General features: G+C 39.1%; 1 protein-coding gene across 14 annotated transcripts in view; it reads left to right on the top strand.

The window, feature by feature from the left end:
* Positions 1-11,881, top strand: part of plekha5 (pleckstrin homology domain containing, family A member 5) — a 169,587-nt gene extending 157,706 nt beyond the window's left edge. For 7 of the 14 annotated variants that reach the window (XM_052118264.1, XM_052118270.1, XM_052118269.1 and 4 more), the window contains 10 exons: positions 445-488; positions 685-855; positions 2,537-2,660; positions 2,807-2,922; positions 3,476-3,679; positions 6,132-6,290; positions 6,571-6,716; positions 6,815-6,951; positions 8,632-8,754; positions 10,826-11,881. In XM_052118264.1, the coding sequence (XP_051974224.1) occupies positions 445-488; positions 685-855; positions 2,537-2,660; positions 2,807-2,922; positions 3,476-3,679; positions 6,132-6,290; positions 6,571-6,716; positions 6,815-6,951; positions 8,632-8,738 (1,208 nt within the window). In that variant the 3' untranslated portion in view covers positions 8,739-8,754; positions 10,826-11,881. The remainder of the gene's footprint in view (positions 1-444; positions 489-684; positions 856-2,536; positions 2,661-2,806; positions 2,923-3,475; positions 3,680-6,131; positions 6,291-6,570; positions 6,717-6,814; positions 6,952-8,631; positions 8,755-10,825) is intronic. The other 7 variants (XM_052118273.1, XM_052118275.1, XM_052118274.1 and 4 more) reach the window with 3 other exon arrangements.
* Positions 11,882-15,169: the final 3,288 nt, after the last annotated feature.

Below are 15,169 nucleotides of genomic sequence, written 5' to 3'. Positions count from 1 at the left end.
TGTCCCTCCTGCCACAGCACTAGACCTACCACTGTAAACGTCCGTACCTTATTTTCGGCTCCTCAGTGCAAAATCCTAACTGGCACTCGCTGCCCCGCTTCCCTTTATACTCGTATGTACGGGGCGGGGCATGCAAATTCTGTCTGCCAACTTGACATTGGCCTTTTCTCAGGTTCAGAGGTACGTTTGGCATCCCAGGAAGACCCCTTGTGTCACTTCAGTCGACACAACGTCTCGTTCCTTCCCCTCGGGGAACGGAGGTTACAACGGTAACCATGACGTTTTCATTATCAGTGCAGTGGAAATATAGTTTTAACAGGTCCGGAACTGTCAGCTTTTGTGGATAAACAATTAATCAGTCAATTATTTCTTTGATTAATTTACTATAAATGTTTTGATACTCCAGTACTATCAGCCTAATTCTAACTGTCCCTTTATTTATAGGTTTTCCTGGTGCAAACCCCCTATCAAATCTTCATAAAAGTGAAGTAAGTGAACATTTTTGACATTGATTATTAAACATGCATGTTTTATAATCCGTACACAGCAAATTAACTCATGCAATCTTTCGTCCTCAAGACAAGCGTTTAACTGCATATAGGGTTTAATGTCTTATGCTGCTTTGGGTTGGTTGTTGCCCCTGGCAACAGTTGCCTTCAATTTGCCCTTCTGTGCGATCTCTAGGAGTCAGATTCAGTGCCCCCGCGCCCTCCTCTCCCATACTCTTATGAGGGGGGCGAGCGCCTGCTCGTGCCCCCCCAGCCCTCCCCAAGCTCTGGTCAGCCTCATGCGCCCCGTACCACCCCACACAGGCCCGAAGATCGCAAGGCCGCCCAGCGCAACGGTGCCCACAGCGTAAGAAGCAGCTGTGATGTGCCCCATCCATCCCCTTCAGCCATTTACATTGAACCCATTGTCACATTAATTTGCTTTTAGGTTGAGTTCTTAGTTTGTGTGGATGCTTGCTGTATGTTGCCCTCTTGATTTATTTGACAGTTTCTTTTCATCAATGTCCTTAATGACTTCCTTCTAAACATTATAGATAAAACATGTATTGCTTTGACAACAGATAGAAAAACCATTGCGTAGGATTGCACCTCACCCTTTTCTTTTAAAGTACGTTTTAAAGGAATATTCTGGGCTATTTTAAACTCGATGTCTGTAGAAAACATTACCACAGTTAGTAGATTACTTTCTTAAAGTAATCCACCCAACCCTGCATAATAATTGTCTTCAATCTATACAACACAAGTAGAGGTGGGTAAAAATATAGATTTTCCGATGCATTGTGATCTTCGTTTGAACGATCTCGATATTGTTTCTTAAACCATAAGATCGATCTTTTTCTCTGTGGCAACCCAATATCACTTGCATGTCATTGAATAATGCCTCATTTAAGTCAGTTGTTGATTAAAAACATCAGAAAAGAAACGTTTAATTCTAATCTCACATAGATGCGCTAAAGAATGTACCGTATAAGCACTTACTGGCTGATGCTGGAAGTCTTAAAGAGACAGTAACGATTAAGTATGTGTTCTACATATCAATGTAAATGCTACAGATTATGCAAGTAAACAATAAAAATACATGTGCAACAATATATGAAATTTCACGACATTATTTGATGGAATAGACTGAATTTGAAAAATTTTCAAAAGCTAAAATGTCACCAATTAGATGATAAAACAAAATTTGTAAAATTAATATTTTCAAATTGTGCCTAGAAGGTTCATTTATAATCAAGAGCATAAGCTGAGAGAGGATTGATTTTATATGTAAGCAAAATGGAAATAGAAATGCCCCCAGAATCGATTGAGAATTGTGAATCGGACCAGCCCTAAATATTGTGTAAGCATACCATTTTAGCTAGCCTCCTATCCAACTATTAGTTTTAAGAAAGGAAATGTCAATTAATAAATTTGATGCATGTCAATAACCTGTAATAAGCTTTCTTGTATTCATGTTTTCTTTCTTTGTGCTACACAACAGGGATTGTCCTAGTAAAATCAGGGTTAGGTTTGGGTAAGGGGTTAAACTTAGGAAAAATTATAATAACCTTGTTTATTGATTCGTTCATTTTTTCAAATAAATGTAAGTAAATGTACGTGTTTTTTTTTTTCTCGTACTATTATTATGACTCTCATAAGACCAGGATGTCTTATTGTGCACGATTCATCAGTGCATCTTATTCTAAACAATATAAAATGTTTGATTACTAATCTTTCCTCAAGTCAAGTACAATCGGTTGCAAATTCCAATTAATGTTGACTTCACATTTGCTTTTAGGTGCTTCAAATATCTCCTTTTTAATCTACTGGCCTACTTGCAATCTAGACTTACATAATAAGTGCATTACTATAAATGCATTTGAAAATAATCTGGAATATTCCTTAAATTCTCATTCCCATTGTATGGTATATTCCATGATCAAGAGTGTCCATTTCATGTCGCCGTCATCAGTATAATTTCAGTGTTTCTTTGAGTGTGTGTACTGTATCTGCATGTAGCCTAAATCGTGTAAATCTCTGCTCTCTAGGGACCAGATTACCGTCTGTATAAGAGTGAGCCGGAGCTTACAACAGTTGCAGAGGTCGATGAGAGTAACGGTGAGGACAAATCTGAACAGTCTGCAGAGAAAGAGCCACCCAGCGTTACCAAAGGTGCCATGACAAACGCCAGCACTTAAAACCACAGAAATAAACCCGATCCTGCTGTTAACTAATCTCTCTCGCTCTCTCTCTCTCTCTCTCTCTCTCTCTCTCTCTCTCTCTCTCTCTCCCCCTCTCTCTCTGACTGTTATTGTCAGGTATAGTTTACCCTATTGGAGTGATCAGCCCAAGGACTAAATCACCCATGCCTGAATCGTCCACAATCGCCTCTTATGTAACCTTGAGGAAGAGCAAGAAGCCAGATCCCAGAACAGTATGTGCATAATAGCTAAATCAATTGCACACTATCATACTACTGTTACTACTCCAATATGCATTATACTGTGAAGAGAAAAGAAGAACAACCTACTACATTTGCCAGCATGTATAGTATACAACAAAACACACCGTATTTCACAATGCAATGCGCTCAACTTGACCTTCCATTTCCACTGTAACCAATAAACTGGAAGTGATATCAGACATCATTTTCAACTTTCTATTAATCTTTTTCTTGACTTGTTTGATAAGGCTGCCAAAAGATAACACACTTGTGAAAAAGTATGCATTATGCAATCGTGGATGCTATATTTGTTAAGTTTCTGTGGATTTAAAATGTGTTTTGGCTTTCTGATCAGATAATCAGTCAAGAAAAAGATGCAAATAATTGCGGTTGATGTTACACTGTCGTTGGTGGCACTGGAAATGCACTGCAAAAAAAAAATAATAATTTTCCAGTAAAAATATAAAACATTCTTAATACAATGTAAATTCACCCAAAGCGGTTTGAGTATGTATATTTGTTTTAATGTATATTATGTATTTAGCCTCACCAGCCTGACCGTCCACGCAGTGCCGTGGATCATATGAGCAGTGCCATAGAGGTCGGCCGAACGCGCATGAGCGTTGAGGAGCAAATGGAGCGAATCAGACGGCACCAGCAGGGGGCGCTACGTGAGCGGAGGAGAGAGGACGGCTCGCTGTCTCGTAGTCTCTCCTTCACTAAAGACAACCCGTACTACACCCTACAGGTACCAGCATCAGTGGTGTGAGTTTGGGGTGTACCCGTCTGGACCAATGGAAGATGGGGAGGGATTGTTTGGGGAAAACTGTTTGAATACAGTCAATACGGTCATGGAAAACCTTGAAATATCAGGGAATTTTAAAGTTGCAATTTCCATGCCTGAAAATGTCAAATCGTTCACAAATCAGTCTCCAGTAAATGATTCAATAGTGAATCAGGTCTGAATCATAATTCATTGTAGAAATCTGTATACAGTAATCACAAACATTTATTTTAACATTTACATTTATTCATTTAGCAGACGCTTTTATCCAAATCTATTTCGAAATCAAGAAAGAAACAGAAGCAATTCCTTCTCAGGAAGCAGTAATACGAGAATTGCTGTAATACAAATTTGAGAGGAAGGTGAGAGAAGAATAGATTGAGATTTTTACATTTTTATTTTGATAAGAAAAACATTGCATTGGTAGGATTTGGTCAAGTGCTTGCAAAAGAGATGCTTTAGAAGTTTCTTGAAGGTGGCTAGAGAATCAGCTGCTCAGTTGGGCTTTTGCCAGGTCGTTCCACCAGCGAGGAAACGTTGATGTAAAAGTCTGGTGTCTCTGTGAGATGGCACCACGAGACACTGCTCACCCGCTGATCATAAGCTGACCATTCTCAATCAGTGAAGATCAACAAAGAGTGGCATGACATGCCTTCTTGTGCTTGTTGAAGACCAATTGTGCCGCCATGTTCTGGATCAACGGCAGAAAGTCCTGCCAGAAGAACATTGCAGTAGTCCAGTCTAGATATAACAAGAGCCTGGATAAGGAGTTGTGTAGCATGCTCAAGTAGGAAAGGTCTGAAACCCAATAGCCCTGAGTAGCTGTGACTTGTAATCCATCGCTGTCACATTGTGCTCGAAAGCCCCGCCCACAGTGAAATCCCATTGGTCCAAAATCCCACTCCACATAGCTGTATATTAAACATTAGAAATTATCTAACTGGCTGTGATTTTGTTGCTTTGCACAGCATTTTAATATTCACTGCACCAGCTGGGGCTTAGAAATGCTCGAGCTGGCTGCATCATAGCAGCATTGTTCGAGGAAGCACAGGATATGAATTACACATGAATCTAACAGTGATTCTCCAGAACTGTTGCCCACTGGCCATTTCCTCCTCCCATGACATGTGTTGGTGGAAAAGCCATTCGTGTCTCATTGCCCTTAGCTTCAAACCTATGCCCATCACACTGAGGTCCTGAGGGCTCTTAACTAATAAACATGCTCAGCAGTAATTTAAAGCTACAGTAAGTGTGTGGATGAATTGTGCCCCTAATTATTCCCTACATTAATGCAGTTTGCCGTTTTCAAAATGGGCTTGTGAAAATATTTGACAGCAGCCAGAGTCTGGGCATTGTAACTGACAAGAATGACGTATATATATATATATTATGGCCTTTTCACAATATTTGATTTATATCTCAATATATATATAATTGCAGAAGAGTCAGTTGGACTAAACAGCAATTGTTGCCTGGGAGATCAAAATGTGCAATGCAAGAAATGTTATACTACTTGTATCAGAGAAGGCATGTTTGCCACACTGTTTTTCACTATATTAACTGAAGGAAGAATGATATTTAATCATATTTATTTAAAAAAGATAAAACAATTTAAACTAATAAATAGCTATATTTATTAATGCCCATTTCAAAAGAACTGACCCACAGAAATGAATAAAATGTCCCATCTTGGTCAGTATTTTTGTGACACTTTTATCTAGCGTAAAACTAGCGGATCACAGCCATTAAGAGAAAATTCTCTTTATTTAAGGGCCTTTCCCAGAAAATACTGATATGCGATTAATTCAATTAATTCATGGCACATTGTGTAATTATATTGATTAAAAAAATGAATCGATTAAAGTGGAAAGAACAGTTGTCCCACAGTTGTGGTGTCATTTCCACCACACCAAACAATTTTGCCCCAATATAGTTTTATCAACGGTTAGCATACTTGTTAAACAAGTGGACAAAAGTGTCAGTGAAGAGTATGTTTTGAGATCACTCGTGAGCAGAATATTTTTATTGGGCGTCATTTCCAATCAAGCCATAATTCTGTCAAATTACAGTATGCAAAAAGTGTGAAAACTTTATTTAAATGTGTATTTAGGATACATAAAATGCTAGCCATGAAAATAGCCTCACAAAGATGTCAGATGTTTTATTTCTTAAACGTTAAACGTTCCATCAGCATAATTTTCAACACAGAATTCAATTGAACACAATACAGAATTTGAGCTGTGGTGGGAATTATCATGACTAAAATCTCCGGCAATGCATGTACATACACTGTTGGACATTGTTAGAAGACAAATATAAAAAACTATTGAGTATAAAAATTGTTTCAACGACATTTTACTTTCTAGAAGTCCACAGTGTTAAAAGTGTCCTAAGTTAAAAAGTGTTGTTCCACTAGGCACGCAAGAAGAGCCCTGTGATCTCGCCAGACGAACGGGACGACCGCAGAGACCCGTCGCCATGGGAACGAGAGCTGATGACAAAGTCGACTGATACAGAACAGAACTGCAAAGCTACTGAAGATGTGGAACATGGGAATGACAACTTGGAGAAAGAGGTAACAACATCAAAATCTAGGTAGTTAATGTTGTGAAGACAAACTTCGATGTTTGTTGGCCGGAAAAATCCTGGCCTGAAAGATTACCAAGTTTTAAAAGCTTGAGGTTTGAATGTTTCACAGACCTTGGAGTAAGACAGAAACAAACTCTGTTCCAAAGCCTAGTGAACTGTGTATCTGGACAGCATTTTCACCCACCCACAACACCCTAGTGTAATGGCAGCAGGTTTTCCACAGCCAAAAGCTGCTCACATTTTCTTCCTCTCTTCTCCCTGCACAGGAGAAACAGTCATTCTCTCGAACAGACTCCATCAAAGAGGCTCTTTTTAAGAGCATTAGTCCCAAACCAATACTGAACGAGAAGGAAATGGACCCTAAACGCCCGACTGCCATGGAATACCGCAGAACTCTGGCAACTCAAAACAGGTACAGTTCTTCCTAACACATTATGATGTATACCTGAATGTTTGCAGCCTATCTCATTTATAACACAAGTATCCACCACTCTCCGCGGCGCTTTTTAGCCTGCAGACGGCTGTCATGGTCCGTGTGGGCACAGAAGAAGATGAAGAGGAGGATGAGGAAGAGGAGAAGCCCTCTAGTAAAGAGCAGGACATCTCTTTTGAGCTGACCAACAGCAAACACAACACACTGATGTCAGGTGAGCTGATGAGCTCCATTGAACTCAAAGCTAGAAAATCTTTTCGTATTGGAAGGCAAGTGTCAATGAAACTTCTCCACCCCCAAACCTTTTCCTGCTTCTTTTGTGCACCTGAAGCTTGTACCACTAACACCTTCCTTAACCCATTGCAGTGCATTTGTGTGTTAAGTGCAGCCTCGAAAATGAACTTTTTTTTCCACACTTGCCAATGACAGTCAGTTGAGGAAGAAATACTTTATGCCGGCAATGAAACTAGGTTTTACATTGTTTTCTTTAAAAAAGATTTTTATTCCCATGATAATGTCATTATTTAGCTTTTTCTGCCTTGTATAAATGCGGAAAACAGTGTTGGTCATTGTATCACAAATAAAAAAAGTACATATACGAGCCAGTTTTTTGAACATTTTATTAAATGTATTAAATTACCATTTAATTCTTCATATTTGCTTCCGGTGGAGACGGCAGAAATGTTAACATATCCACAAATTTGGATTTCCTAGGTATATGTTTTTATGGCAAGTTTTCCATCGAGGTAAAAGTTGTTTGAAGACACTCAGTAGTTATTTATCTTTTTCAAAGTGTTTTTATCTTATTTATTCGATACACTCTTGTCAGTGAGGGACTATTCCAATTTTGTTCTCATTTTCACTTTATTAGGGGTTTGAGCACAAAGTGCTGAAACCCTGTTAGAATTGTCAGTTTATTATTATTATTATTATTATTATTCCCTAAAACTGATTGTTCAGACCAAACCATAAGGCCTAGAGACATGAAACTGTGGGGAATGGTAGGATTCCTGCTGGCTAGACATGTGCATGGACTCGCCCAGATTGGCCAATGGGGGTGCTGTAACAAAGGCAAACCTGTTTTAGACCATAAATCCTGAATTGTAATGTCACAGATTCAAGTGCCCTATATCATTGGAATCCTTGACAAACAAAACGGATATATCCCATTTCATTTCCACCATATTGGATTTTTAGCAAAACCTACTTTTTCTAACTAGTCCTAGGTTGTTCTCCCGCTTGGAACCAAACCAGTGCAGAAAGATTCTCTGGAGCCCCAATGTCAATAATTATCCCAAAAAGTTTGAACTTTCGATTCATCGTCGCAACGGTACACCAAAACATAAGTGGGCGTGGCCACTTTTAGTTAAATGGTTATTACTGTTGAGATCTCACGGACTGAGATGTTTTCACCAAATTTGGGACACTTATTTAAAGGGTCAATCTGTGGACTCATGAAAAAAATGTGCACCTTGGCCTCTTGGTGGCGCTATGCCAATGACAAGTGTAAAAAATTGTTCTAACTATGGAACCGTTGGTCCGATCGACTTTAAATTTTGCATGCAGTGTCTTTGTCCAATGCGTCATCAAAGTCTATGAGGACAGTTGCATATCTTGGAAAACATGGCTGCCATCAACCAATCAACTTTCAGCAGCTATTAGACAAGGTTAACAAAGGCCGATCTCAACAAAGCGTGGCCTATTTGCTACACTATTGCTACTTTTAGTTAGTTACTCCCAAACACTATTGCAGACCTACTGCTTTAGTAACTTTATTTAGCAGCCCAAGCCAAAGGCAAGTGTTAATTTTAACCCTTGTTGAACGTGTCTGTGTGATTAACCCTGTCTGTTATTCTGTTTGTCTGTTTGTGGGCATGCGGTGCAACTCTTGCAGTGAACAGTCTGTCGACTCCGCCCCATTCTCCAAGCTCCTCCTCCTCTCCCCCTCCTCCACCCTCCCCCCCACAGCTGACGGATGGATCGCACTTCATGTGTGTGTGAGCGAAGAGACAGAAGAGTAAGAAAACTCCACATCAAACACAATAAACTGACACTGAGCTAATTAAATGTTGTCTGATTTATCCAGACAAAAAGCAGCGATGATTTACTGCAGACCTTGCTTTTTAGCTAGACTACCAAAATAAAGTCCCACTACAGTGCCACTGATGAGTTTTATGTGGTTGTCTCAGTACATGTGAATTCTTTGTCAAGTTTGTAATGGCTCTGACAGTAAATATTCTGTCCTTTATTTTTCACTTGGCAAATTTTTTCCCCTTGTTTGTTTGTTTCACTGTACATAAAAAAATATTGCCCATTAAAATCAGTCTGGGCATTTTATTCCAACTTGTGCAAGTAGTTTTTCCAGATTGACACCAATGCTCAGCATGTTTAGTGCATCATTAATATAAGTGTGTGTGAATGCAGTAATCTGTCGCTTCTCCAACAAAACTGAAGGATCCTCACAAATGAAGCCTTAATTAGCCTCCCATCATGGTTTCATTAGCTTCATAGTGTCCCAGCAACAATAAACAGTCCCTAATTAACTATGTAATTAAGTGCAAATCTTCTCAACACCAATAGTTATACATGAGGCATGAGTGTTATACAGTGGCAAAACAAGTATGTGAACCCTTTGGAAACCATTAGCTGGTTTTCTGCATTAATTGGTCATTAAATGTGATCTCATCTTACTCAAAACCACAAGTATAGACAAAACAATTTGCTTAGGCTAACAACACAAACAATTATAATGTTTAATGTCTTCATTGAACAAATATCGATAAACATTCAGAGTTTAGTGGAAAAAGTAAGTGAACCCTTAAGCTAATGATGTCAACAAAATGTAATTAGAGTCAGGAGTTGGCAAACGTGGCATCCGATTAATGAAACAAGATTGGAGGTGTGGGTTAGAGCTACTTTAACTTATAAAAAGCACTCAAATATTTTGAGTTTGCTATTCACTAAAAGCATCTGCTGAAATGGACCATGCCTTGCAAAAAAAAAAAAGAGATCGCAGAAGATTTACGATCAATAATTGTTGCTTTGCATAAAGCTGGAAAGGGTTACAAAGTTATCTCCAAGAGTGTAGATGTTCATCTGTCCGCAGTTAGACAAACTGTCTATAAATGATAGTTGATTTAGTACTATAGGTACTCTCTCTAAAAGTGGCCGCCAAGCAAAGTTGACCCAAAGGGCACTACGCAGAAAGCTCAATGAAGTAAAAAGAACCCTCGAGTGACAGCTGAAGACTTGAAGGAATCACTGGAACTGGTTAACATCTCTGTTCATGAGTCTACAATACGGAAAACATTAAACAGGCATGATGTCTATGGCAGGACACTACAAAGGAAGCTGCTGCTTTTCAACAAAATCACTGCTGCGCTTCTGAAGTTTGCCAAAGAGCACCTTGACACTCAACAATGCTACTGGGAAACATTTTTGTGGACTGATGAAACTAAGGTTTAATTTTTTGGGAAGAACACACAGCTCTACATATGGTGTAAAAAGAGCATTACATACCAACATGAAAACATCATCCCATTTTGGGCTGCTTTTCTGCTTCGGTGCCTGGACCGCTAGCCATCATCGAACGAAAAATGAATTTCCAAGTTTATCAAGATATCATCCTACAGGATAATGTCAGGGTTGCTGTGTGCCAGCTGAAGCTCAGTAGAAGTTGGGTGATGCAGCAGGACAATGACCCTAAACATCGAAGTAATTCACAACAGAATGGCTTCAAAAAGTGAAGTGTCCCAGACAGAGCCCAGACCTTAACCCAGTAGAGATGCTGTGGAATGACCTCAGGAGACATCCTGAGAATTTAGCTGAGCTGAAGCACTTCTGTATAAAGAATGGTCCAAAATATCTTCTGAACGTTGTGCAGGTCTAATCCGCAGCTACCGGAAATGCTTGGTTGAGGTTATTGCTGCCAAAGGAGGATCGACCAGTTATTAAATCAAAGGGTTTACTTACTTTTTCCACTGCACTCTGAATTTTTAATGGGATGTGTTCAATAAAGACTTTTCATAAAGACTTAGATATTTCATACTGAAGTGTAAAATCTGTTTGTTTGTTTTTTTCCCCTACAGTTCCTCCACTGTCTTCGATAAACAGCCCCATTTGAGGGGATGTTCCATCGGTGAGCCAAAATCGTCCTGTCATAAACCAGACAGGAAGTACCACCTACTTTTGCATCATCTGGCCAACACAGACGCCAACGTCCAGGCCTTAGTTCAACCACGCTCCCATTTGCAAACAGCCGTGAGAGAATCCAAGGGAAAATGATGCGTTTATAGTGATTATTATTTATATTCCTACATATTTTGTTTTTATGATTCACATTTTAGATCACAGAGTTTTATTCTGTTTGAGTTTAGTGTGTTTGGTTAATGAGGGGGTTTTGGTGCTATTTAACGGTCATGGATGTACATTCACGTATATATGAACACGCTGATAACATGCCACGCTCATTTTATTCAAATTATCAAAAGCTGTGTTCATCGTTTGCTTGTTTTATATCAGTTAATTGATCGCTCCCAGTTTTCCCCATTGTTGGTTGACAAGATTTTTAGTACTCATCTTTTGCACTGTACAACATAATTGTTTCTTTTTTACTCGGTTGATATCAGATGATTTGTGTATAAATGATGTACAACAGACAATTTCAATAAGGTGCCGCTGTACTGCTGCCGACAAACAGGATTCTACTTTTATGGATTTGTAAATGATCTGTATGTTGGATAGTCTGCAATACCCACCACACTGTATCCCGACACACTCATGAATGTTCCAGCTTACGTTTTATTTTTCTATGGCTGAGATATATTTAAATAGAGAGATGAGTACAGAGTATTAATGTTTTAAGAAGAGTATTACAGAGACATGCTTTAGTTTGCAGCGCTCGAACGCTTTTGAGCATAGCGGAGAATAGCACATGAGAAGTTAGTGTTTTTAAAAAAAGTTTAAAAAAATAAGCAATAAGCAGGGTTTTGGTGTTTAACTTTTGATGTATAAACTGTAAAGTTCATTATGTATATAATGTATACCATACAATGAGCAGAGCAGAGAACCATAAGAGGATATGTATCAGTCAATATGCAAATGTTCATATTTCATCTGTTTTATATCATGTGAAATAAATGTTGACATTCTTAAATGTGGTGCCTTTTTCACCCAAATAATGATCTTGATGCATACAGGCTTGTACCACACAAGCTATGCCACTGGTTTATGGTGTTATGTCATCATGACAATGAAGTTGTACATTTGGGTGTAACTTTATTATAATATTTAATATTCTGAGTTCAATACAAGTTAAGCTCAATCAACAGCATTTGTCACCACAAAATTAACTTAGACTCTCATTTAACCTCCTGAGACCCCCACGTCCACATGTGTGGACTATACGTTTTGACTTCTATAGGCTATGCATAATTTAAATTAATTTAAACTGACTGATCTGAGTGCAGGACACACGCTGCTGTCAGTAAAGGGTTAAACTTTCGATATACACTTTCGAGTCATGCGACCAAACAACATAGCGCCGATCACAGCCGAGTTTGTCTGTGGGAGACAGCAACAAAAGTACATCTGGTAAGAAATCGTAAGTTTTTACATTGAAACCTGTTTGAGTCCAAATATTCCCTAGAGTCCCTAGTTTCATCCGATATGCTATTTGTTTTAATTTTAACGATGTTAAACGCTGTTAAACACAAACGCTGTATTTGGACTATAGGCTCATTTTCCTTCAAATATCATTTATTCACTTTGCATTATCACATTGCGAATCAATGTGTTCATCCAATAGCTGAAAATTGTTGCAAAGCAAGTCAGTTTGAACCATTGGTTAGTCATCAGTCCACCAAGCCGAATGAAACAAAACATGAACGCTAGAAACTGTCAAACTATCTCATGTTGGGGAGAGCACAATTATCCAGCCACACTAATTAGAGGACAGTAACGCCAGATGTCCAACCGTCCACTGTTAGTCATTTGATTCTTGTGCTTAATTTGGATTTCAGTCTCTGTTGTGGACAGTGTCTCCGTTGATTATACAGTACAATCCCGAAGCTCTTTGAAGACTGTATTAAACCCTATAAGCATGAAACAGTTGCCATCTAGCGGTGCTTTCCCGCAAGGGACATTTAAAAGGCACTTTCAAGGCAAGTCAGTCCACTCGGCGACCATTTTGGGAACGCTAAATAAGTGGCATAACAAGTACAGCTCTTATATACTTAAATGGGGAAAGACCAAAATCTCCAAAACTGTTGGTCAAGATTACGATCAAAGAACATATTTTTAAATCAGCAATACAATTGTATCATAATTTCTGCTGCTTTAGCTGAGATTACGCTATACAGGCTTTTTTAAGGCTAGATTAATTTATGCACGTGCGTTCTCAAGTTAACCATTTATTTAAATACATGTACGCCGTCTTGGCTAAATATTCTCCGTTTAAACTGACTCACTATTTTTACTTGGATCTAAATTAATGTGATAATGTAACATCTCTGGTTTGAGTTTGGAACCCCCCTCACCACCCCCTCACCACCACCACCTTAGAAATGTGTGTCAAAGTTAGGTTGAACATTTCAATCAATCAGACCGGAATTGTAGAAAAAGTACCAGTAAAACATGCTTTTAAGAAACCACTTGCACGAAACCAGAAACTTGCACTTTCACTGCAGTTTCTGCACATCAGGCAAGTAATTTATGCTAATGTAAAATACATACCGGTACATGACACTACAATACCTCACAAAGGTTCTGTTATAATACAATACAGCAATGTACAGGACTGTGCATAATATAATTATACATTTTTATAATAAAAAAGCAAAATAAATTATCTGAAGGTTCTCATAAGTAACCAAAATATAATCTTTCTTTTCCCCATTAAAAATATGACATTTAGTTTACTTAATAAATGGTATGAATAACCTAATTCATAGGATTTCAATATGTTTTATCCTAATTAGTCAAATGGTCTTGCTTCACAAAAAAATATACATTTAAATAATGATTTCATAAGAGTATTTAATAATAAGGATGAAAACTTCTTTCAATTACAGTGAGGAAAATAAGTATTTGAACACCCTGCTATTTTGCAAGTTCTCCCACTTGGAAATCATGGAGGGGTCTGAAATTGTCATCGTAGGTGCATGTCCACTGTGAGAGACATAATCTAAAAAGAAAACTCCAAAAATCACAATGTATGATTTTTTAACTATTTATTTGTATGATACAGCTGCAAATAAGTATTTGAACACCTGTCTATCAGCTAGAATTCTGACCCTCAAAGACCTGTTAGTCTGCCTTTAAAATGTCCACCTCCACTCCATTTATTATCCTAAATTAGATGCACCTGTTTGAGGTTGTTAGCTGCATAAAGACACCTGTCCACCCCATACAATCAGTAAGAATCCAACTACTAACATGGCCAAGACCAAAGAGCTGTCCAAAGACACTAGAGACAAAATCGTACACCTCCAGAAGGCTGGAAAGGGCTACGAGGAAATTGCCAAACAGCTTGGTGAAAAAAGGTCCACTGTTGGAGCAATCATTAGAAAATGGAAGAAGCTAAACATGACTGTCATTCTCCCTCGGACTGGGGCTCCATGCAAGATCTCACCTCGTGGGGTCTCAATGATCCTAAGAAAGGTGAGAAATCAGCCCAGAACTACACGGGAGGAGCTGGTCAATGACCTGAAAAGAGCTGGGACCACCGCTTCCAAGGTTACTGTTGGTAATACACTAAGACGCCATGGTTTGAAATCATGCATGGCACGGAAGGTTCCCCTGCTTAAACCAGCACATGTCAAGGCCCGTCTTAAGTTTACCAATGACCATTTGGATGATCCAGAGGAGTCATGGGAGAAAGTCATGTGAGTCAGATGAGACCAAAATAGAACATTTTGGTCATAATTCCACTAACCGTGTTTGGAGGAAGAAGAATGATGAGTACCATCCCAAGAACACCATCCCTACTGTGAAGCATGGGGGTGGTAGCATCATGCTTTGGGGGTGTTTTTCTGCACATGGGACAGGGCTGACTGCACTGTATTAAGGAGAGGATGACTGGGGCCATGTATTGCGAGATTTTGGGGAACAACCTCCTTCCCTCAGTTAGAGCATTGAAGATGGGTCGAGGCTGGGTCTTCCAACATGACAATGACCAAGCACACAGCCAGGATAACCAAGGAGTGGCTCTGTCAGAAGCATATCAAGGTTCTGGCGTGGCCTAGCCAGTCTCCAGACCTAAACCCAATAGAGAATCTTTGGAGGGAGCTCAAACTCTGTGTTTCTCAGCTGACAGCCCAGAAACCTGACTGATCTAGAGAAGATCTGTGTGGAGGAGTGGGCCAAAATCCCTCCTGCAGTGTGTGCAAACCTGGTGAAAAACTACAGGAAACGTTTGACCTCTGTAATTGCAA

The sequence above is a fragment of the Xyrauchen texanus genome, chromosome 45, assembly GCF_025860055.1.
Source record: "Xyrauchen texanus isolate HMW12.3.18 chromosome 45, RBS_HiC_50CHRs, whole genome shotgun sequence".
Taxonomy (NCBI): domain Eukaryota; kingdom Metazoa; phylum Chordata; class Actinopteri; order Cypriniformes; family Catostomidae; genus Xyrauchen; species Xyrauchen texanus.
Note: the sequence above shows the minus strand (reverse complement) of the source record. Positions and strands in the feature narration are given on the sequence as shown.